This window comes from Schistocerca cancellata, chromosome 3, assembly GCF_023864275.1.
Source record: "Schistocerca cancellata isolate TAMUIC-IGC-003103 chromosome 3, iqSchCanc2.1, whole genome shotgun sequence".
In the NCBI taxonomy this organism is placed as follows: Eukaryota; Metazoa; Arthropoda; class Insecta; order Orthoptera; family Acrididae; genus Schistocerca; species Schistocerca cancellata.
Window position 1 is genome coordinate 575378097 of NC_064628.1, and position 22907 is coordinate 575401003.

At 39.6% G+C, this 22907-nt stretch overlaps 1 protein-coding gene across 1 annotated transcript in view; it reads right to left on the minus strand.

Annotated features, from left to right (window-relative positions):
• Positions 1-22907, minus strand: part of LOC126175423 (equilibrative nucleoside transporter 4) — a 176084-nt gene that overhangs the window by 60663 nt on the left and 92514 nt on the right. The window contains exon 8 of the mRNA XM_049922222.1: positions 6048-6235. Within this exon, the coding sequence (XP_049778179.1) occupies positions 6048-6235 (188 nt within the window). The remainder of the gene's footprint in view (positions 1-6047; positions 6236-22907) is intronic.

A 22907-nucleotide genomic window follows, 5' to 3' on the forward strand; every position in this document is an offset into this window, starting at 1 on the left:
AATTTTCCACTGATAAACGACTGGTTACACAGATAGCTTAATATGTTACTTAGCTCAGAATCACATTCTTTAATTAACTTTGTTGATATTTCATCATACCCACTAGATGTGTTTGATTTTTAAGATTTTATGATGGACATTATTCCTGTTGGGGTAATGAGGGTCAAATTCATATTAAGGAAGTTACTTGAAATGTAACCTGACAACCCCATCTTTTCAGTAACAGTTATAAAATGTTTGTTAAAAAGTTCTGCAACACTATACACATCTGCCACCAATGTATCATTTACTCTTAATGCTATTTGTTACTCTTCGTGTATGGTTCTACTGGTCTCCTCCTTCACTATATCCCATATTGTCTTAATTTTGTTATCTGATATAACTATCTTTTCCTTGTAATATATTTGCTTTGAAGTCCGTAATACAGTCTTTAATATTTTGCAGTATTTCTTGTAATGTGCTATAGCATCAACATTGGAACTGTTTCGGATTGACAGATACAGTTTTCTTTTTGTTTTACAAGATACCCCTATTCCTTGAGTAATCCATGGCTTCTTTGTAGACTTTGCTCTAACCTTGGTAAGTTTTGGGGGAAAACAGTGTTCGAATAAGGTAAGCACTTTATTAGCAAAAGTGTTATATTTTTTATTCATGCCATGAGTACTGTAAACATCAGTCCAGTGAATGTCTCTGAGGAGTGTCCTAAAATAATCAATTTTTGGCTTATTGATTACCCTCTTGAGCTCAGATTTAACAGATTTTATATCCTGTTCAGCATTAACATTTAACAGAAGGAACTGCATGTCATGGTCTGAGAGGCTATTGACTATTGGTTTTGTAATATAAGTTTGTTCATTGGACTTTTCTATAAAGATATTATCAATGGCTGTTTGTGAGCAATCGTCTACCCTAGTGGGGAACTTTACAGTGGGAATTAAGTTGAATGATAGTGTTACTAACTCAAATAAGTTCTTATTGGGAGAGTCTTTAAGGAAATCTACATTGAAATCACCAGCAACCACTATTTCTTTGGTTTTGGTTGTTAAATGGGCCAGTACAGCTTCAAGGTGGTTTACAAACAGATTAAAGTTATCTGCAGGTGCTAGATATACACTTAATATTATGAAGGATTTTATTGAAATTCTACTTCTGTTGCACATGCTTCCACATGCTGTTCTAGGCAAAATTTATGAATACCTATGTTCTTAAATTTATGATAGTTCCTGATGAGTGTGGCAACTCCTCCTTTCTCCATTTCTGATCTACAAAAGTGAGTTGCTAACCTAAACCCTGTAACACTTAAAAGTTCTATACCAGTGGTCACATGATGCTCAGAGAGGCAGATTATGTCAGCTGGGTTTGAAGACTCTAATTCATCTATGCAGATAGTTAATTCATTAATTTTATTTCTCAGTCCTCGAATATTTTGATGCAATAAAGATAGCTGACATTTCACATTAATTGAGTTAAAATTGCTGACTGTTGAAAATTCTTAGCCAATAGCTGATGTAATAAGCTGGAATTATGTTTTTTGATGTCTTTCTCAAACTGAAGCTTTGTCTCAGTTCTAACCTCTCTTAAAATTTGCTTTCTTTCTGTCCTCCATACCCTAAAAAATGGTCTTTTCTGAATCCTATAACCACTGGTATTTTACCACTCATGACAGTGCCTCCCCCCTTTAACTTTCCTCCTATTTCCCCAGCCAATTTACCCTTCCTCTTGAGGTGAAGGCCATGCCTAGTATAATCCCACCTACTGAGAGAATCAACAGGAACCACACCAATGTGTGACCCTGCACCCGACATAAGCAGCCGTTCCAGTTCCAAATTAACTCTTTTGACAGAAGAGTTCAAATGAGGTTGGTCATGGCGCCCAAGAACAGATACAAACTTAACACTAGTATGCTTCAATGCTGATGCAATCTTTGCCAGGTCACACTCTATACTGTACCCAGGAACTCTGTCAATACTGTTACCTGCCCCACCCACTATAACCACAGTGTCTTCCTTAGTGAAATCTTTGCAAAGTGATCCTAAATCCTCTGTCACCTGCTCCAGACCAGCACTATGTTTCAAAAAATTGGTGACCTGATCCTAGTTCATCCTGCAAAAGTTGGCCAACACCTCTTCCATGGGAACTACCTAACAACAACACTTTCTTTCGTTTTTACTGATTTCCCTACCTTCTTACTTTTCAATTTGCTGCTGAAAGTTTGTTGTGCCCTGTCTACACCCGCAGATTTATTACTGAGTACTTAAATCATTCAAGAAACTGACCACTTCTAAAGGAAAAATTACAAAGGTGGCTAAATACAGGGCTAATATGTGCAGTACAGTACTTTAATATTCTGCTGGGCACTCCATCATATCCATGACAGTACTTAGTCTTCAGTGATTTAATTATTGACTCAATCTCCCACTTGTCTGTATCACAGAGGGATATTTCAGAGATCTTGGAAATACATTTGCCAAGAAAGTTATATGATTCCCTGTATAAAGTTAATTTTTATTTAATTCACCAGCAATGTTCAGAAAATTATTGTTAAATGTTGTTGTTGTGGTCTTCAGTCCTGAGACTGGTTTGATGCAGCTCACCATGTTACTCTATCCTGTGCAAGCTTCTTCATCTCCCAGTACTTACTGCAACCTACATCCTTCTGAATCTGCTTAATGTATTCATCTCTTGGTCTCCCTCTACAATTTTTACCCTCCACGCTGCCCTCCAATGCTAAATTTGTGATCCCTTGATGCCTCAGAACATGTCCTACCAACCGGTTCCTTCTTCTTGTCAAGTTGTGCCACAAACTCCTCTTCTCCCCAATTCTATTCTACACCTCCTAATTAGTTATGTGATCTACCCATCTAATCTTCAGCATTCTTCTGTAGCACTACATTTCAAAAGCTTCTATTCTCTTCTTGTCTAAACTATTTATCATCTATGTTTCACTTCCGTACATGGCTACACTCCATACAAATACTTTCAGAAACGACTTCCTGACACTTAAATCTATACTCAATGTTAACAAATTTCTCTTCTTCAGAAACGCTTTTCTTGCTATTGCCAGGCTACATTTTATATCCTCTCTACTTCGACCATCATCAGTTATTTTGCTCCCCAAATAGCAAAACTACTTTACTACTTTAAGTGTCTCATTTCCTAATCCAATTCCCTCAGCATCACCCGACTGAATTCGACTACATTCCATTATCCTCGTTTTGCTTTTGTTGATGTTCATCTTATATCCTCCTTTCAAGACACTGTCCATTCTGTTCAACTGCTCTTCTAAGTTCTTTGCTGGCTCTGGCAGAATTACAATGTCATCGGCGAACCTCAAAGTTTTTATTTCTTCTCCATGGATTTTAATACCTACTCCAAACTTTTCTTTTGTTTCCTTTACTGCTTGCTCAATATACATATTGAATAACATCGGGGAGAGGCTACAACCCTGTCTCACTCCCTTCTCAACCACTGCTTCCCTTTCATGCCCCTCGACTCCTATAACTGCCATCTGGTTTCTGCACAAATTGTAAATAGCCTTTCACTCCCTGTATTTTACCCCTGCCACCTTTAGAATTTGAAAGAGAGTATTCCAGTCAACAGTGTCAAAAGCTTTCTCTAAGTCTACAAATGCTAGAAATGTAGGTTTGCCTTTCCTTAATCTTTCTTCTAAGATAAGTTGTAAGGTCAGTATTGCCTCATGTGTTTCAACATTTCTATGGAATCCAAACTAATCTTCCCCGTTTGTTCCTCCTGCAACCGAACTTCAATAATTCCCACTATATCTAACTTTAACCTATCCATTTCCCTTTTTAAATTTTCTAACCTACCTGCCCGATTAAGGGATCTGACATTCCACGCTCCGATCTGTAGAATGCCAGTTTTCTTTCTCCTGCTACCTGCACATATATCTGATGTATCAGTAACAGAAATATTTTTAGTTCAAACTGACTTTATATCATTGACCTTGTGCTGCAGACCAGACACTTCTTCCACAACTGACGATATGGTTTTAATTTTATCCTGTGAATTAGCTATTCTATTTGCATACCACATACTCTTTGCTTTCCTAATAACATTTTTAAGCACCTTACAATAGTGCTTGTAATGGGCTATTGCAGCTTGATTGTGACTACTTCTAACATTTTGATACAATTCCTGCTTTGTTGTACATGATATCCTTATCCCACCAGTCAGCCACTCAGGCTGCCTATTACTGCTAGTACTCTGTTTAGAATGTTCTAATGGAAAGCAACTCTCAAAGAGCATGATAAATGTGTTAAGGAAAGCATTATATTTATCATCTATGTTATCGGCACTATAAACATCCTGCCACTCCTGTTCCCTGAGAAGGTTTAAAAAACTCTCTATTGCTGTTGGATTACTTTCCTACGTAGTTTGTAATTATATGTGAAAACATTTGTTTGAGAACAAAAGCCTTCCAGTGTTAAAATTTGTGCATCATGGTCTGAAACGCCATTCACCTTTTTACTAACAGAATGCCCATGTAGAAATGAAGAATGAATAAAAATATTGTCTATGGTTGTGCTACTGCTCCCCTGTACCCTAGTTGGAAAAAAACACAATCTGCATCAGATCATATGAATTTAGGACATCTATCAACATCTTTTTTCTTGCACCATCATACACAAAATTTATATTGAAGTCACCACATACAACTAATTTCTGGTACTTCCTACAAAGTGAATCAAGAACCCTCTCTAGCTTGAGCAGAAATATTCTGAACTCAAGAGTTAGGGGACCTATAAACAACAACAATTAGAAGTTTAGTTTCACTAAATTCAACTGCCCCTGCACAACATTAAAATATCTGCTCAGTGCAGTGTCGTGATACATCTGTGGACTCAAATGGAATACTGCTTTTTATGTACATAGCCACTCTCCCACCCCACAAGGAACTCCTTGAAAAACAGCCAGCTAATCTGTATCCTGGTAAAGGAAGCCTCTGAATTGTCAAATTATTTATGTGGTGCTCCGATATACCAATAATTTCAGAGTCAACATCTATAAGCAGATCACTAACTTTATCTCTAATACCTCTTATATTTTGATGAAATATGCTAATACCTTCTCTACTTGGAAAATATTCCACGGAAAAATGCTACTATTAGTGTTATAGAGGTACTGTAACTAATAGAACATATTATGATTATGTAAATAACTTGATAACATGAATACTAAGAGAAAAATGTAAATATGAGTATAATGTAGTAAGTAAATAATTTTCAGGACCTAATAAATGGGTGAAAAATGTATGCAACATTATTATAAGTATTGCCACTTTGATGTATTAAACTGTAATACATAGGTTAAATACTGGAAGAAAATAAGTTTAAGTTGACTTGTCCTATATTATAAGTGCACACTTTGCGCAAAATGTAATCAAATGGGACCAAATCAAAATCAAATAAAAAATCACAGTGTGTTCAGAACTGAAGCATCAGCTGAGAGGATGGTGATTTTTCTATGCATGAAGAGCTCCTGGATGAATATTGCATTCATGCCAGGTGATATATACTAAACAGTACTTGATTCATACTTCTGAAGAATAAAGATAAATATTTAAAATAGTAAAAATTATTCTGAATCAACAAAATAAGAGGGGCTTTATTTACAAAACTCTCCGTGCATTCTTTGGTACAATTCAGGATTATCAGATTAAACTGCTGAGAATTAAATCAAGAAGGGACAGATATACAACTCACTTAGTGCGAAAAAATTACAGGTCTCACAGACGCATAAAAAGAAACAAATATCATGCCTAAGAGAAACTGTTATCTGCATTAGCACTTTAGTTTTTCACTAATCATTCAATGTATGTTGTCATCTATTAAATTTATAGCTAACAAGAACAGTTCCCAAAAATTATTATTATTGTTATTATTATTATTATTATTATTATTTTCTCTAAATTCAAATTTCTTTACAGCTTACAATTACAATATAATATAATACTAATAAACCTAATTTTATCTCAGAAGAAATCAGTACATTCACTGATTGCAACCATCTGACCTTAAGTTACTTACTTTTCCTACTAAATCTGCAGCATTGAAGATGGCCATGAGAACAACTGGCATCCAACTTTTTAGTGTGCAGCTCACAATTTCAGATTCAATGCCAGGATACAGACAGAGAGTAACAAAATATGCAAGGCCAATAGACAGCATGTAAGGCCATATTGTTTTTGCAACCTCCCATCTAGCAAGAAGTCCTCCTGTTTTTAAATAAAGAAAGAAAACATTAAACATATTTGAAAATAAATGAACTGCCTCTGCAGTGTTGAAGGAATCAATATAACACAAAATATAATACTACTTAACTTAATTCAGCTAAAGGAGAAGGCAAGGGAGAAACACCAACAACTTTACTGCAAATTAAACAGTATGTACTTGAAGAAGTTCCATAGAAGGAAGGGAATATAGAAAAAGAAAATGGTGTGGAAAATGTCTGTCATTTCACTATCCAACTGTATTATTATTGAAATAAAAGCAATCCTCTTCTCTGGCAAATGAATGCACCTCAGTGTTTTGAAAGATTTTTTATGCCTTGATGAAGGAACTAATGGACTTGAAACCTAGGAATCTTTTACAGTTTTCCATTGGTGATACTGGACAGTTGCCTCCTGAAGGTAAGCTATTCTCCCTTCATTATTTTGCAGAGTGTCCACCCCCGGTAGCTAAGTGGTCAGCGCAACAGAATGTCAATCCTCAGGGATCAGGTTTGATTCCCGGTGGGTTGGAGATTTTCTCTGCTCAGGGCCTGGGAGTTGCGTTGTCCTAATCATCACCATTTCATCCCCATCGATGTGCAAGTCGTCGAAGTGGTGTCAAATCAAAAGACTTGCTCCCAGCGAACGGTCTACCCGCTGGGATACCCTAGTCAAAAGACATTCACATTTTGCAGAGTAATTATGTAGATGTAAATAATAATTGTTTTTTATTTCTGACCATTTACAAGCTGACCATTAAATCTCTATTCTCTTGTTTAATTGGTTACTCTAATTTTTGTCTTATACTTCCTCTTACACTTTTTCATATTTATTTTATTACCAACGATGTATTTTTCCCTCATCAGTCTTTCTTGTAGATACCTCCATCTGCACTGTTGTATATTATGTGTCTTTCATATCCACTCCAAGTCTCTCTGCTTTTAACCGCTAGTAATGTTTGCATTAGTTCCCTGTTTCAAACTGAATTTTTCTCATATAGTTCTCTATCTTTAACTGACTTTTCCATGGAAAAAATGGCCAAGTAGGACACAGGCCAAGTCAAAGTAGGACTCACACAAAGAAGGTTCCATACAAACTTAATTATGTATATATGTAGTTCACCCATCCTGGGAATCAAGAATCTCAATGATTTTTACCTGTTACTGATATCAATACTGGCAAGATATTGGCCCCAGGAATTCCAAGACCATATCAAAAAAGTCTCTACAGTAGTTCCTCAGTCTAGCCCAGATATACAAAAAGAAGCGATTAGGGGACTTCATTTTATATGTACAAAGACAGCAGATTTAATGAAACATTCTTTACTTACTTACTAAAACATGACTACAGCTTACATTATATGTTTGCTTGCTGTAATGCTTGCCTGTTATTCTTCTGATGGTGTTACGGCATAAAGTCAAGTGCTGGCACGCCAGTCGGTAACGAGAGAGCTGAGAGGGCTGTGTAGAAGAGATCAGCTAATTGCACACCCCTCTTCAAGATGACAACGAGACAGCATCGGCCTCTATGTGAAGAGAACATAAGCACTGTGCCCGACTGGCTATGGCCCTGTTCAAGAATAGCTTCAAGACTAATCATTTCGCATGTCCTATGTAACACTGTCTATACTGAAGAAACTTGCTTATTTTGTCTGTCACCCTTTGCTGGTGACACATATATCTAATTCTCAGTTAAGTATTGTCATTTACTTTTAGTAATAAAACTCATTAACATCATTTGCTTGAATTGTTGTCTAGCAATCCAAGAAAGCAGGTTTCCTAGTTACCCCGTATTTGACGACTAGGCAGGATTCACCATTTGGCGATGAAGATGGGATTGAAGCAATTGAGAATTGTGAGCTTCTATGTGACAACAAGATGCAGCAGAAGCATCAAAGTCAGTATCAGGGCCAATCAGAAGACATGAAAGTGCGTCCACATTACTATGATGAGGTAGAATTTTCTGCCATACAAGTAGTGGTGGAATTTGGTGACACTATACACAATAGCCTTGCCTCTTTCTCTACTTGTGAATAATTACACTGGGCCTTGGACAACACTTGTGATGCAAAAGCAATACCCCTGTCTTTATCACCAAATCTATGTGAAATCACTGCATCAATTCCATAAGAGGAAGCATCAACTTGAAACACAACTAGTTTGTCAGGATTAAAGTAGACCAAGCATCGATCACTCAGCAATGGAGCTTTAAGTTTTTGAAAAGCTCCTTGGCACTCATCTGTCCAAACAAAAGGGATGTTCCTGCGACGTAAGCGATGCAATGGAGCTGCGATTTGTGCAGCATTCAGTATGAGCTGTATATAACAGTTCATTTTCACCAAGACTGACTGCAATTCTGTGACATTGCAAGGAACTGGCAGATCAAGTATGGCTAGCAAATTTTACTGAAGAGGAAGTACACCTTGACTGTTTATGACATGACTGCAACTCAAGTTTAAAAAAATCATACTTGTCCAGTCTACACTTCAATCCTGCATCAGATAGCACATGAAACAAAGCATGCGAATTTGCAATGTATTCTTCAGGTGTACGACCTGCTATGACACTATCGCCCAAATAGTTTGAACAGTCTGGTACTTGAGCACTCAGCTGTTTCAAATACTGTTGGAAAATAGCAGGTGCGGAAGCACTGCCAAAAGGCAAACGCAAATATTTAAACAAGCCCAAATGAGTATTCACAACACACACATTTTGAGATTCTTCATCCAGCATCAGGACGATGGCGTCCTCTTGGGTAAAATATTCCGGGGGTAAAATAGTCCCCCATTCAGATCTCAGGGCGGGGACTACTCAAGAGGACTTCATTATCAGGATAAAGGAAACTGGCATTCTACAGAATGGAGCATGGAATGTCAGATCCCTTAATCGGGCAGGTAGGTTAGAAAATTTAAAAAAGGGAAATGGATAGGTTAAAGTTAGATATAGTGGGAACTGTGAAGTTCGGTGGCAGCAGGAACAAGACTTTTGATCAGGTGAATACAGGATTATAAATACAACATCAAATAGGGATAATGCAGGAGTAGGTTTAATAATGAATAAAAAAGTAGGAGCACACGTAAGCTACTACAAACAGCACAGTGAATGCATTATTGTGGCCAAGATAGACACGAAGCTCATGCCTACTACAGAATACAAGTTTATATGCCAACTAGCTCTGCAGATGATGAAGAAATTGATGAAATATATGATGAGATAAAAGAAATTATTCAGATAGTGTAGGGAGACAAAAACTTAATAGTCACGGGTGTCTGAAATTCGATAATAGGAAAAGGGAGAGAAGAAAACATAGTAGGTGAACATGGATTGGGTGTAAGAAATGAAAGAGGAAGCCACCTGATAGAATTTTGCACAGAGCATAACACAATCATAGCTAATACTTGGTTCAAGAATCATGAAAAAAGGTTGTATACATGGAAGAAGCCTGGGGATATTAGAAGGTATCAGATAGATTATATAATGGTAAGACAGAGATTTAGGAACCAAGTTTTAAACTGTAAGACATTTCCAGGGGCAGATGTGGACTCTGACCACAGTCTATTGATTATGAACTGTAGGTTAAAACTGAAGAAACTGCAAAAAGGTGGGAATTTAAGGAGATGGGACCTGGATAAACTGACTAAACCAGTGGTTGTACAGATTTTCAGGGAGTGCATAAGGGAACAATTGACAGGAATGGGGGAAAGAAATATAGTAGAAGAAGAATGGGTATCTTTGAGGGATGAAGTAGTGAAGGCAGCAGAGGATCAAGTAGGTAAAAGGATGAGGGCTAGCAGAAATCCTTGGGTAACAGAAGAAATATTGAATTTAATTTATGAAAGGAGAAAATATAAAAATACAGTCAATGAAGCAGGCAAAAAGGAATACAAACATCTCAAAAATGAGATCGACAGGAAGTGCAAAATGGCTAAGCAGGGATGGCTAGAGGACAAATGTAAGGATGTAGAGGCTTATCTCACTAGGGTAAGATAGATGCTGCCTACAGGAAAATTAAAGAGACCTTTGGAAAAAAGAGAAACACTTGTATGAATATCAAGAGCTCAGATGGAAACCCAGTTCTAAGCAAAGAAGGGAAAGCAGAAAGGTGGAAGGAGTATACAGACGGTCTATACAAGGGCGATGTATTTGAGGACAATATTATGGAAATGGAAGAGGATGTAGATGAAGATGATATGGGAGATACGATACTGCGTGAAGAGTTTGACAGAGCACTGAAAGACCTAAGTCGAAACAAGGCCCCGGGAGGAGACAACATTCCTTTAGAACTACTGACAGCCTTGAGAGAGTCAGCTCCGACAAAGCTCTACCATCTGGTGAGCAAGATGTATGAAACAGGCGAAATATCCTCAGACTTCAAGAAGAATATAATTATTCCAATCTCAAAGAAAGCAGGTGTTGACAGATGCGAAAATTACCGAACTATCAGTTTAATAAGTCACGGCTGCAAGATATTAACGTGAATTCTCTACAGACAAATGGAAAAACTGGTACAAGCCGACCTCGCGGAAGATCATTTTGGATTCTGTAGAAATGTTGGAACACGGGAGGCAATACTGACCCAACAACTTATCTTAGAAAATAGATTAAGGAAAGGCAAACCTACATTTCTAGCATTTGTAGACTTAGAGAAAGCTTTTGACAATGTTGACTGGAATACTCTCTTTCATATTCTGAAGGTGGCAAGGGTAAAATACAGGGAGTGAAAGGCTATTTACAATTTGTGCAGAAACCAGATGGCAATAATAGAAGTCGAGGGGCATGAAAGGGAAGCAATGGTTGGGAAGGGAGTGAGACAGGGTTGTAGCCTCTCCCCGATGTTATTCAATATGTATATTGAGCAAGCAGTAAAGGAAACAAAAGAAAAATTCGGAGTAGATACTAAAATCCATGGAGAAGAAATAAAAACTTTGAGGTTCACCGATGACATTGTAATTCTGTCAGAAACAGCAAAGGACTTAGAAGAGCAGTTGAACGGAATGGACAGTGTCTTAAAAGGAGGATATAAGATGAAAATCAACAAAAGCTAAACGATGATAATGGAATGTAGTTGAATTAAGTCGGGTGATGCTGAGGGAATTAGATCGGGAAATGAGACACTTAAAGTAGTAAAGGAGTTTTGCCATTTGGGGAGCAAAATAACTGATGATGGTCAAAGTAGATAGGATATAAAATGTAGACTGGCAATGGCAAGGAAAGCATTTCTGAAGAAGAGAAATTTGTTAACATTGAGTATGGATTTAAGTGTCAGGAAGTCGTTTCTGAAAGTATTTGTATGGAGTGTAGCCATGTACGGAAGTGAAACATGGACGATAAATAGTTTGGACAAGAAGAGAATAGAAGCTTTCGAAATGTGGTGCTACAGAAGAATGCTGAAGATTAGATGGGTAAATCACATAACTAATGAGGAGGTATAGAATAGGATTGGGGAGAAGCGAAATCTGTGGCACAACTCGACTGGAAGAAGGGATCGGTTGGTAGGACATGTTTTGTGGCATCAAGGGATCACCAATTTAGTATTGGAGGGCAGTGTGGAGGGTAAAGATCATAGAGGGAGACCAAGAGATGAATACACTAAGCAGATTCAGAAGGATGTAGGTTGCAGTAGGTACTGGGAGATAAACAAACTTGCACAGGACAGAGTAGCATGGAGAGCTGCATCAAACTAGCCTCAGGACTGAAGACCACAACAACAACAATATCTAGTAGTATTTGAAGACATGCGTCGTGCAAATCAATTTTTGAAAAGTAGTGACCAGTGCCTAATCTGTCCATGAGATCCTCTGGGCATGACAATGGATAAGTATCAATCACAGTCTGTGGGTTGACTGAAGACTTAAGGTCAACACAGAGGTGAATGTGACCTGAAGGTTTGGGGAGTAAAACGATTGGACTTGCCCACTGACTAGCACTGCTATCTTGCAATTCTTTAAGTTCAGCAGTGACTTTGTCCCGGAATGCAATGGGAACAGTTCTGGCCCGGGAAAATTTTGGCTGAGCATTTTCTTTCATAGCAATATGTGCAACAAAATTGTTAGCCTTGCCTAAATCTCCAGAAAAGACAACACATTTTCCCAAATTTGAAAGCCAAACAAATCAAATGAATCAAGGCCAAATATGTTCTCACAATCGTGTGATTGTAGCACAGTGAAATTCACAGGTCACGTATGTGAGCAATACATAGCAGTCAAAGTAAATTTTCCAAGAATGGGAATGTCTTGTCCATTAGAAGCTGTCAGGGGCATGCTAGTTTTAGAGAGGCTTGGAGAGCCTAACAATTCATATGTGTCACGATTAAGTAGTGTAACAGAGGCACCAGTGTCCAACTGAAATTTCACATGTCTTCCACTAATATGCAAACGCACAAAAAGTTTGTTGGACTGGTGTTGCACTGTAGAAACTGTTTATTTTCTAGTTTTGCTAATGCCTCCAGCAGGCTTTGAATGCACTGCATTGATTACATGGGCCTTGTAACTAGTTTTTGTGAGTGAGCAGAATTATTATGTTTGTTACATTGCAAACATATAGATTGTGCATGACTTTTCTTGTCACAGGTGTAACACTGTTCTTATTGGGATGGACAATCTTGGTGTTTTTTGCCACGAATGGCACCGAGGGAATGACTTAATTTCGTTTGCCTGTTTAGAGAGCTGTTTATGAGGCATAGAGTACTGTTTACGTCATGTGGCACATGCATGCTTTTGCTGCCTAATAGGCCGGTCGCAAGCAAGAGGCAACTCAACCCAGCAAATTGGTGGTTGCTCAAATTTATTGGCCAACACAGCACCTTAATCGTACCAATCTAGTACTTGCACTACATGCTAAAATGATGGACTGAATTGTTTCTAAATCTGTTCTCTAAGTCTGACAAAAGTTACACTGTACATGATTGCATCACACAACATAACGTCTGAATATAAAGCACCACAAGCACATCTGAATTTGCACTTCCTCATTAAACCCCGCAAATCCATTACCCATTCGCGATAAGTTTGTTCTGACCTTTTATTGCAATTAAAGAATTGATACCTAGCTGCCACCACACTCACTTGTTGGTCAAAATAGTTAGTTAGTGAATCTACAACCAGATCATAGGAATGTTCACTCGGGTTTGTGTTAGGGAACAGCTTCTGAATGAGGTAAAACACTGCACATCTTACCAATGGAGCTGGACCTGCCCGCACTATAGCAGCAGATGCATTCTACATCTTGTTATGGGCCTCAGGAGATGGAGGCGTACCCTTCTGGTCATTTTCTGGGGACGTTTCCACCAGTGCACAGGCCGGATGGCAGTGTACAACTGGAAGCCTGATGTCCCCTGCAGCCACAGCTTCCAATCCATCGCAGCATCCACACTCCTGCTTCTCCTCCCATTGTCATGCTCCTTATACAATGACAGTCCGATGCTTTGGGGGGGGAGGAAAGATACGGCATAAAGCCAAGTGCTGGCACGCCAGTTGGGAACAAGAGAGGGCTGTGAAGAAGATGTCAGCCAATTGCACGCTGACCAACCCTCTCCAGGACAACACAACAGTAGTGGCCTCTATGTGAAGAGAACATAAGCGACTGGTTGTGGCCCAGTTCAAGAACAGCTTCAAGACTAGTCATTTCGCTTGTCCTATGTAGCATTGCCTGTACCAAAGAAACTTGCTTATTTTGTCTGTCGCCCTTTGCTTGTGACACATGTACATAATTCTCTAAGTTGAGTACTGTCATTTACTTTTTGTAATAAAACTCATTAATATGATTTGCTTGAATTGTTGTCTAACAATCCAAGAAAGCAGGTTTCCTAGACACCCCATATTCGATGACTAGGCAGGATTCAACAGATGGATGATGAATGCAATGTATGTTCAAGTGGCAAAAGATATTTTTTATGTGATACAATTACAGTTTAATGAGTTTTAGAGTTTTTTACTTTACTTGTACTGTGAAACCATTCTAAGTCAAGGAAGCACCCTATAGGTTTTGATGACTTGTTTTTGAGTATCAAAATATGTGAAATATGTGTTGCATTAACTTAGAAGCTTAAAATTTTTATATTGCCAAGGGACCATACACCTTAGTGTATGACATAAATTTGAACTTTATATGCGAAACTGCTCCACAGGAAAAGGGACTTAACGGATGGACTGACAGACAGATAGCTGAATAAAAAATTACAAAACAATTTTTTTCGTGTTATGTAATTACAAATCAGTAATCTTCTGATTTTCCTTTACCTGTACTGTGAAATCTTGCTTCTTGCCAAATTTCACGATTCTAAGTCAACAGGAAGCAGCCAATAGGTTTTGATGTTTACGTTTTCAAGTATCACAATATATTACATAAATAGTGGTACCTTTTGACTGCACTGATATAGAAGGTTACAATTTTTACACCTCCAAGGCACAATAGACATTAATACATGACACAAATTTGAACTTGGTAGGTCTACCCATTCCTGAGAGAAGGGGTTCTTAAAGTCGGACTGACAGGCACATGAACAGGCAACAAAGTAATCCTATAAGGGTTCCGTTTTTACTGATTGAGGCATGGAATCCTAAAAAGTAATCTACAACTAATTTCTATATTTATCAATGCAAATGTATTAGTTTTGAATTTGACAGTTATAATTTTATTGAAGAAATTATGATATATAGCATTCTATCTATGATAGTCACTTAACATATACTGGCACAAGCAACCTGCAATGACTATTTGTACCAGTTACTGTATAATTTGACTCATTTTACGTCACTGATGGCACTCCTTCATGACAGGAATCATCACAAATGATGTATGTATAAATGAATGGTTATCCATGTTCGAAGATGCTGGAGAACTCATCACTTTGTTGATGGAGCCAGGAGAGAGGCATTTCATATGGCAGATGTCAGAGAGCTGTGAAGAAATTGGCATTGCAGCAATACAGAATGCACATGATGAAAGAATTGCAAAAAACAGAGCATGAGGAAAAAATGTGTTACTTTCAATGGTTTCAGGGGTTTCTTATTCAACATTCAGACTTTCTCTCCATAAATTGGTTTATAGGTGAGGCATTGTTCCATCTGTCAGGTGACAACATACAAAACAAGATACACTGGACTGGTGTAAGCCCCTGTATCATCCACAACATGCAACTGCATGATGAAAAGGTTAAAGAGTGGTGCACATGTCAACTTCCAGGATTTTTGGCCCCATTTTCTTTGATATACCATAGACACTACACTACAGTTTATATGGGTATCTTAATATATTTGTGAAGCAGCTGGATGATGGAGCAATGAGTTACATGTCTAACACTTCCATGCAACTTCTAACCAGTTTCATTGCTGACAAAATAATCTAAAAAAAAACTTTTGCCCTCTGCCATCCTTGATCACCTGATGTAGCTCTAGTATCTCTACATGGCCTGTGTATTTAGAGGACTCTGAGACATCTTCCTTTAAGCTCTGCACCAAGTGCTGGCTGCACCAGCTGTTCCTCAGTCAGATCCTCAATGGGAATCTTTGCTACATATGATGCCATACCAATATACTGAACCAGCCATCACTGACTAATGGAGCTGCCAGCGCCTGCCTTCATCATCGCTGGGACTTGGCCTCAGCATCAGAGACATCCTGGAAACTTGGTATCGGATGTCGACCTTCACTACGTTATTTTGTTCTACTGCTGAGTGAATATTAACTTTGGATGTTTTATCATTGTGACCTTCATCCTAAGTTGGACTTCTATAAATTCAGTGCTAATCATAAACTTCCACAAACTTGTAGTTATTAACTTTGCTCCAAAGGAGGAAAATTTTGGTTTATGTACCTTTCAATAAAACTATAATACATTGTTTATCTGGGCTGCAGTCTCACTGTGCCTCACCGGCACAATACTTAGCAAATGGTGACAAGGGATTTTTCTATGAACCAAAGCTTTAACATGTGCTTTTCACCCTGGGCAAACAGTGTTAGTATGCATGTGGTGCCTATGTTGTGAAGATCGTAAAAGCGATTATCTGCTTTATCAGGTCTAATGCTACAGATGTTACTGCTTAGGTGTTGCTGCTGCTTTAGAATGTGTAGCAAGCCTTGAAAGTGATGGCAGACACGATGACAGTCATCACCACATCCAATCCAGAGCTGTCCAAGGAGCTGTCCTGCACTGACTCACTGGTAAATGGATTCCAAGGGCTGCTGCCACCAATCCAGCTGTTTGACTACCTGGGCCCTAAGTTAGCTACATGGCCAGACTGGAACAACACTTCCTGGCCCAGGATATTGCAGGTGACACCCAGCAGCGAGTGTTCTCTCTGGTATATGCATGCTAGGAAACTTACCACTTACTATGCCAGCTGAACCATTAGACAGAGCCTTGTGCCTTCCCATATACTCACTTAAAGACTTGTTTACTAAAATATTTGGCTCACAAGTGCACACTTCAGTAGTCCACTGTAAGTTTCTTAGTTGCCACAAGCTTAGTGGATAATCTTACAGAGGGTGGATGGCCAAATTGCAGGGTTTATCTAATGATTGTATTCTATGACTCTTGTACTTTCACAAGATGGAGGACATCATAGTGACCACATCAAAGTCAAGGATCCCATGACAGAGAGTTTCCTCCCCATCATTAGGGCATCTGAACAGCTTCTATGGTCATTGGCAATGTTGCGTAACTCTTCACAAGGGTTTGTCCAACTTGCCGACATAAATCCCAGCCACGGCTTTCATTACATTACGATTCACCTACAGCTGGCAAGCCCTCAACCAGTGCACATTACTCACAGCAGATACCCTCATGTAGCAACTGTTTTATCAACTACCTATGGCAATAGTGTCATTATCACCGTGCTAAATGTTCCTCCTGCAGCAAGACAGGAAACAAAGAGGAAGTCTGCCAATCTTCCCTCAAGATAAACTTAGATTATGCCCATATGGGCTGCCTTCCCCAAGAGTTGAGGAGGTACCTGACATCTATGCCCCAGAATTTTACATTCCATGCTGTGCTTCCTGTATCTGACAGACAGTGCTCATAGAGGAAGCAAACTCCATCCTAGTGACAGTCCAGGTCAATAGGTCAATACGGGTTCTTCCATGACTATCATAATTTGGGAAACTTTATCATCCACTACAAGAATTCACAGACAAATGCATAGCTACAGCTATGATACTACTGAGGTAAAAGGACAATTCACAGCTCACATTCAGTATCATTCTACTGTTTTTGTGGCATGTCTCTTATTGGTAAACATTGATGGAGCCTCCAACATGCTCAGTTTGGATTTTTAATGCTTTGGGCTTGGAGGTGCATGACTACACCAACAGTATTCAGCCATAAAGGGCTAGCTCCTTCTTGAGTGACATTTGCTCAACATACAAGTCAGTTATTTCTCATCCTGCTACCGGCAACACTGGTTTTGAGGCTCATGTCAGCCTCATTTCAAGAGCAACACTTTGTTACTTGAAAGCTCAGAATGTTCCATTCATGCTCAGAGACAAGCCATAGTCAGAATAATAGCATCTCCAGAAGGAAGGCAGTCTCAAGACAGACACCAACAGTCAGTGAGCTACCTTGTGATTATTGTTGAAAAACCAAATGGGTCACTTCGGATTTGTTGTAACTCCAAGGCCACCATCAATGCACAGTCTGTCGCTGATGCCTACCTGATTCAATAATTGGATGACATTATGGCATAATCTTCAGGAGGCAAGATTCTTGCCAAGACTGATTTGTAAGATGCTTACCTTCAGCTCCCTCTGTATGATGCGTCACGGAAAATTCTAGGTTGCTACAACACGTTTCCTATTGGCTTTGCCAATGCCTCGGCTATTTTTCAATGGTACTTGGGAACAGCTGACATGGGATGTACCCACCATGGCAAACTATTTGGATGACATTCTCATCACTGGTAAAAGAGCCCAGGAGTCGGCAGACAACCTTTATGCTGTTTTTGCTGTTCTCCAACAAGAAAATATTGAGTTAACAGGAATGGCATTTTTTGATCCCTCAGATGGCATATCTTGGTCGTGTTCTCACTGCTTCAGGAATATGACCTACACCAGAATGTTCAAGCAATAGAACAAACATCCAGTCCAAAAGGACATTAAGCAACTACTACCTGTGCTCGGCCAACTTAATTATTATCGCAAGTTCATCCCACATGCGGCAGCCTTAGCGGAACAGCTCCATCAGTTGTTATGCAAAAATGTGAAGTGGAACTGGACTCTGACTGCATTAAATCCTGCCCCCTCCAACATGCCTTGTGGCCTACTAACCACCAGAACCTTTGATTGTAGCAACTGATGCTCCTGATTACAGCTTGGGCGTCGTGCTATTTCATGAAGTAGATGGTGTGGAATGTCCTTTGCATTCATATCCAGAAATCTGACACAGGCACAATGCAACTACAGTCAAATAGAAAAGGAGGCTCTGGCTACTGTGTTCACACTCAAGAAATGTCGTTATTATGTGTACAGCTAATATTTCATGTTACTGTAAGATCATAAACCCTTTTCACCATTATTCAAAGCAGACTACAATATTCTGACCAAATTGGCATATCACCTCCAGAGATGGGCACTGTTTTGCTGTAACTATTAATATGACATCAGACATCTCTCACCAGCACAACATGCCAATGCTGACATTCTCTCTTGGTTACCACTGGAACAGGACATGCAATTAGATTCAGAACCAGAGGCCTATCGCCACATGGACACAGAAGCAGAAGACGATGTAGCCATGTCTTCCATTGGATGCACACGTGATTGCCTGTCACTCTTTGGAGGACCCAGTTATGCAAGAACCACTCCATCTGGTGCACTGAGGGTGGCCAGCAGATCAGAAACAGATGGCTCACGAGGAAGTCCAAGCGTTCTGGCTCAGATGTCACAAGATCTCCACCCTCAATGGAGTCCTTTTATTGCATGGAGAAAATGGTCACACTTGCATCGTGATTCCATCAGTGCCACTGGGAAGCAGTGCTCATAAAGAGGCTGCCCCACCAACATGTGTATTGCTGAGAGACTGATGCAGATACTGATAGCAAGGTGGCAGCATGTGAAACTTGTGAAACCAAACAGGCAGCACCCACTCCCAGATGCTTCCCATGGATGGATGCTTCAGCATCCTGGTTGTGATTCCATTTGGACTTTTCAGGCCCCTTCTTTGGCTATTCTTGGTTTATTGTTGTTGATGCAGGAACTGGAGTCCTCTATGATTCTCGGACATTTTCAACATCCTCAAGACTGACTATCCAGGCTCTGGCAAGGACTTTCTGTATAGGACTGCCAGAAACTGTAGTTTCCCCACAATGGGCCTCATTTCACATCTTCGGAATTTACCTCCTTTTTGTTCTTTCAATGGCATTGCTCTAGTGCACACAGTGACTTTTCATACCATATCCAGTGGATTAGCAGAATGCTTTGCTCACACATTCAAGCCACAATTAGCAAAGTTACACTGTCATTATGATTCTCAGATGAAGCCGTCTCACTGTTTTCGGTGTCTTACTGCTCCACCCCTCAAACTGGCATGAGCACCACTGAAAAATTCCACGGAAGACAGCAACAGTCCAAATTCACTATCCTCCACCCTACAAGGACCCCATTTCCCATCCACTGTCTCAATATCATCATTGTTCTGTCAAAGATGATATCTGGACATTGGTTTTCTCCAAAAATTGCCACAAATAGGCCCCAGCAGTAGTAACCATTTTATTGGGATACACCATGGTGGAAGTATAACAACACAATGGCTCCATCTGCCACAAGTCTGTCAACCACATGTGCCCAAGGAAAACAGCAATGCCACAATGCCTCATACCGGTGGATTTGCATGAATTTTTGTTCCACAGCTGGACGTCCCTCCTCCTGGAACCTTGGACAATGCAGCATAACTGCGGCAGCCACAGGGTCCACACTCTTTCTGGCTTCTGGCAAGGTCAGCCTGATCCCGATCTGGACACCAACTCTGTTGGACATCGACCTCAGCCTGCTGAGGTCATCAGTTGCAGGGGACCAACAAAGAAGCACCAGGTTTCTCAGATGTCGATATGTGCTACACCCTCTCATGCTTTGAGGGGGGGGGGGGGGGGGGGGGGGGGAGTGACGCTGTGTATGGGCTGTATGCCCTACAGACTGACAACCCTTCTCAGCTTCTCAGGATAATGAGTGGTCTAACCTCAAAGCTGTTACATCAGCAGATGACAGAGGTCACTGGCCTTACAGACATGGTTGCCACCACAGGCCTCATTCAAATGGTTCAAATAGCTCTAAGCACTATGGGACTTAGCATCTGAGGTCATCAGTCCCCTAGACTTAGAACTACTTAAACCTAACCAACCTAAGGACATCACAAACATCCATGCCCGAGGCAGGATTCGAACCTGCGACCGTAGCAGCAATGCGGTTCTGGACTGAAGCGCCTAGAACCACTCGGCCACAACGGCTGGCACAGGCCTCGTGATTGTAATAAGTTACTCTAGTATTTTTATACAGTCTGGATATTTATTATGGCATAAAACCACTGGATTAAAGACATGTAACATTTATCCACAGGACATATGACCTGTAATTCAAAAAGTGTCATGATGATCTCTCCATTGGCAAAAGATTCCGGAGTCGTCCCCCTTTCAGATCTCTGGGAGTGCATTGCCAAGGGCTAGGTGATCATAAGATAATGAACGAATAACCAACGAAAGTATAACGTTCTATGAGTCAGGGCATGGAATGTCAGAAGTTTGAACATGGTAGGGAAGCTAGAAAAATTTGAAAAGGGAACTGCAAAGGCTCAACCTAGATATAGTACAGGCCAGTGAAGTGAAGTGGAAAGAAGACAAGGATTTCTGGTCAGATGAGAACAGGGTAATATCAACAGCAGCAGATGATGGTATAATACGAGTAGGATTCATTATGAATAGGAAGATACGGCAGAGAGTGTGTTAGTGTGAACAGTTTAGTGATATGATCGTTCTTGTCAGAATCGGCAGAAAACCAACACACAATGATAGTTCAGGAACCAACACTGACAACGATAGTTAAGGTATACATGCCAATGTCACAAGCTGCAGAAGAAGAGCTAGAGAAAGTATATGAGGATATTGAAAGGGTAACACAGTACATAAAGGGAGATAAAAAATCTATTAGTCATGGGGGACTGGAATGCAGCTGTAAGGGAAGGAACAGAAGAAAACGTTACAGGAGAATATGTGCTTGGGACAAGGAATGAGATAGGAGAGAGACTAATTGAGTACTTTGATAAATTTCAGCTAGTAATAGCAAATACTCTGTTCAAGAATCACAAGAGAAGGAGGTATATTGGGGAAAGCCAGGGTGATAAGGGAAGATTTCAGTTAGACTACATCATAGTCAGATAGAAATTCCGAAATGAGATACTGGATTATAAGGCATACCCAGGAGCAGATATAGACTCAGATCACAATGTAGTAGTGATGAAAAGTAGGCTGAAGTTTAAGAGATTAGTCAGGAAGAATAAATACACAAAGATGTGGGGCACAGAGGTACTAAGGAATGATGAGATACACTTGAAGTTCTCTAAGGCTATAGCTACAGCAATAAGGAATAGCTCAGTATGCGGTACAGCTGAAGAGGAATGGTCATCTCTAAAAGGGGCAATCACAGAAGTTGGAAAGACAAACATAGGTACAAAGAAGGTAATTGCAAAGAAACCATGGGTACCAGAAGAAATACTTCAGTTGATCAATGAAAGCAGGAAGTACAAAAGTGTTCAGGGTAATTCTGGAATACAGAAATATAAGTCACTGAAGAATGAAATAAACAGAAAGTGCAGGGAACCAAAGACGAAATGGCTGCATGAAAAATATGAAGAAATCGAAAAAGAAATGATTGTCAGAAGGGCAGACTCAGCATATGCAAAATTCAAAATAACCTTCAGTGAAATTAAAAGCAAGGGTGGTAACATTAACAGTGCAACAGGAATTCCACTGTTAAATGCAGGGGAGAGAGCAGATAGGTGGAAAGAGTACACTGAAGGCCTCTATCAGGGGGAATAGTTGTCTGATGTGATAGAAGAAGAAACAAGAATACATTTAGAATAGAGGGGGGATCCTGTTATAGAATCAGAATTTAAGAGAGCTTTGGAGGACTTAAGATCAAATAAGGCAGAAGGGATAGAAAACATTCCATCAGATTTTCTAAAATCATTGGAGGAAATAGCAACGGAATGACTATTCATGTTGATTTGTAGACTGTATGAGGCTGGCGACATACCATCTGACTTTTGGAAAAATAACATCCACACAATTCAGAGGAATGCAAGAGCTAACCAGTGCAAGAATTATCACACTATCAGCTTAACAACTCATGCATCCAAGTTGCTGACAAGAATAATATACAGAAGAATGGAAAAGAAAATTTAGGATGCATTAGATGATGATCAGTTTGGTTTTAGGAAAGGGAAAGGCACCAGAGAGGCAATTCTGACATTGCGGTTGATAATGGTAGCAAGACTAAAGGAAAATCAAGACAAATTCATAGGATCTGTAGACCTGGCAAAAGCGTTCGACAATGTAAAATGGTGCAAGATATTTGAAATTCTGAGAACAATAGGAATAAGCTATAGTGAGAGATGGATAATGTAGAAATTGTACAAGAGCCAAGAGAGAATAATAAGAGTGGACAACCAAGAATGAAGGGCTTGGATTAAAAAGGGTG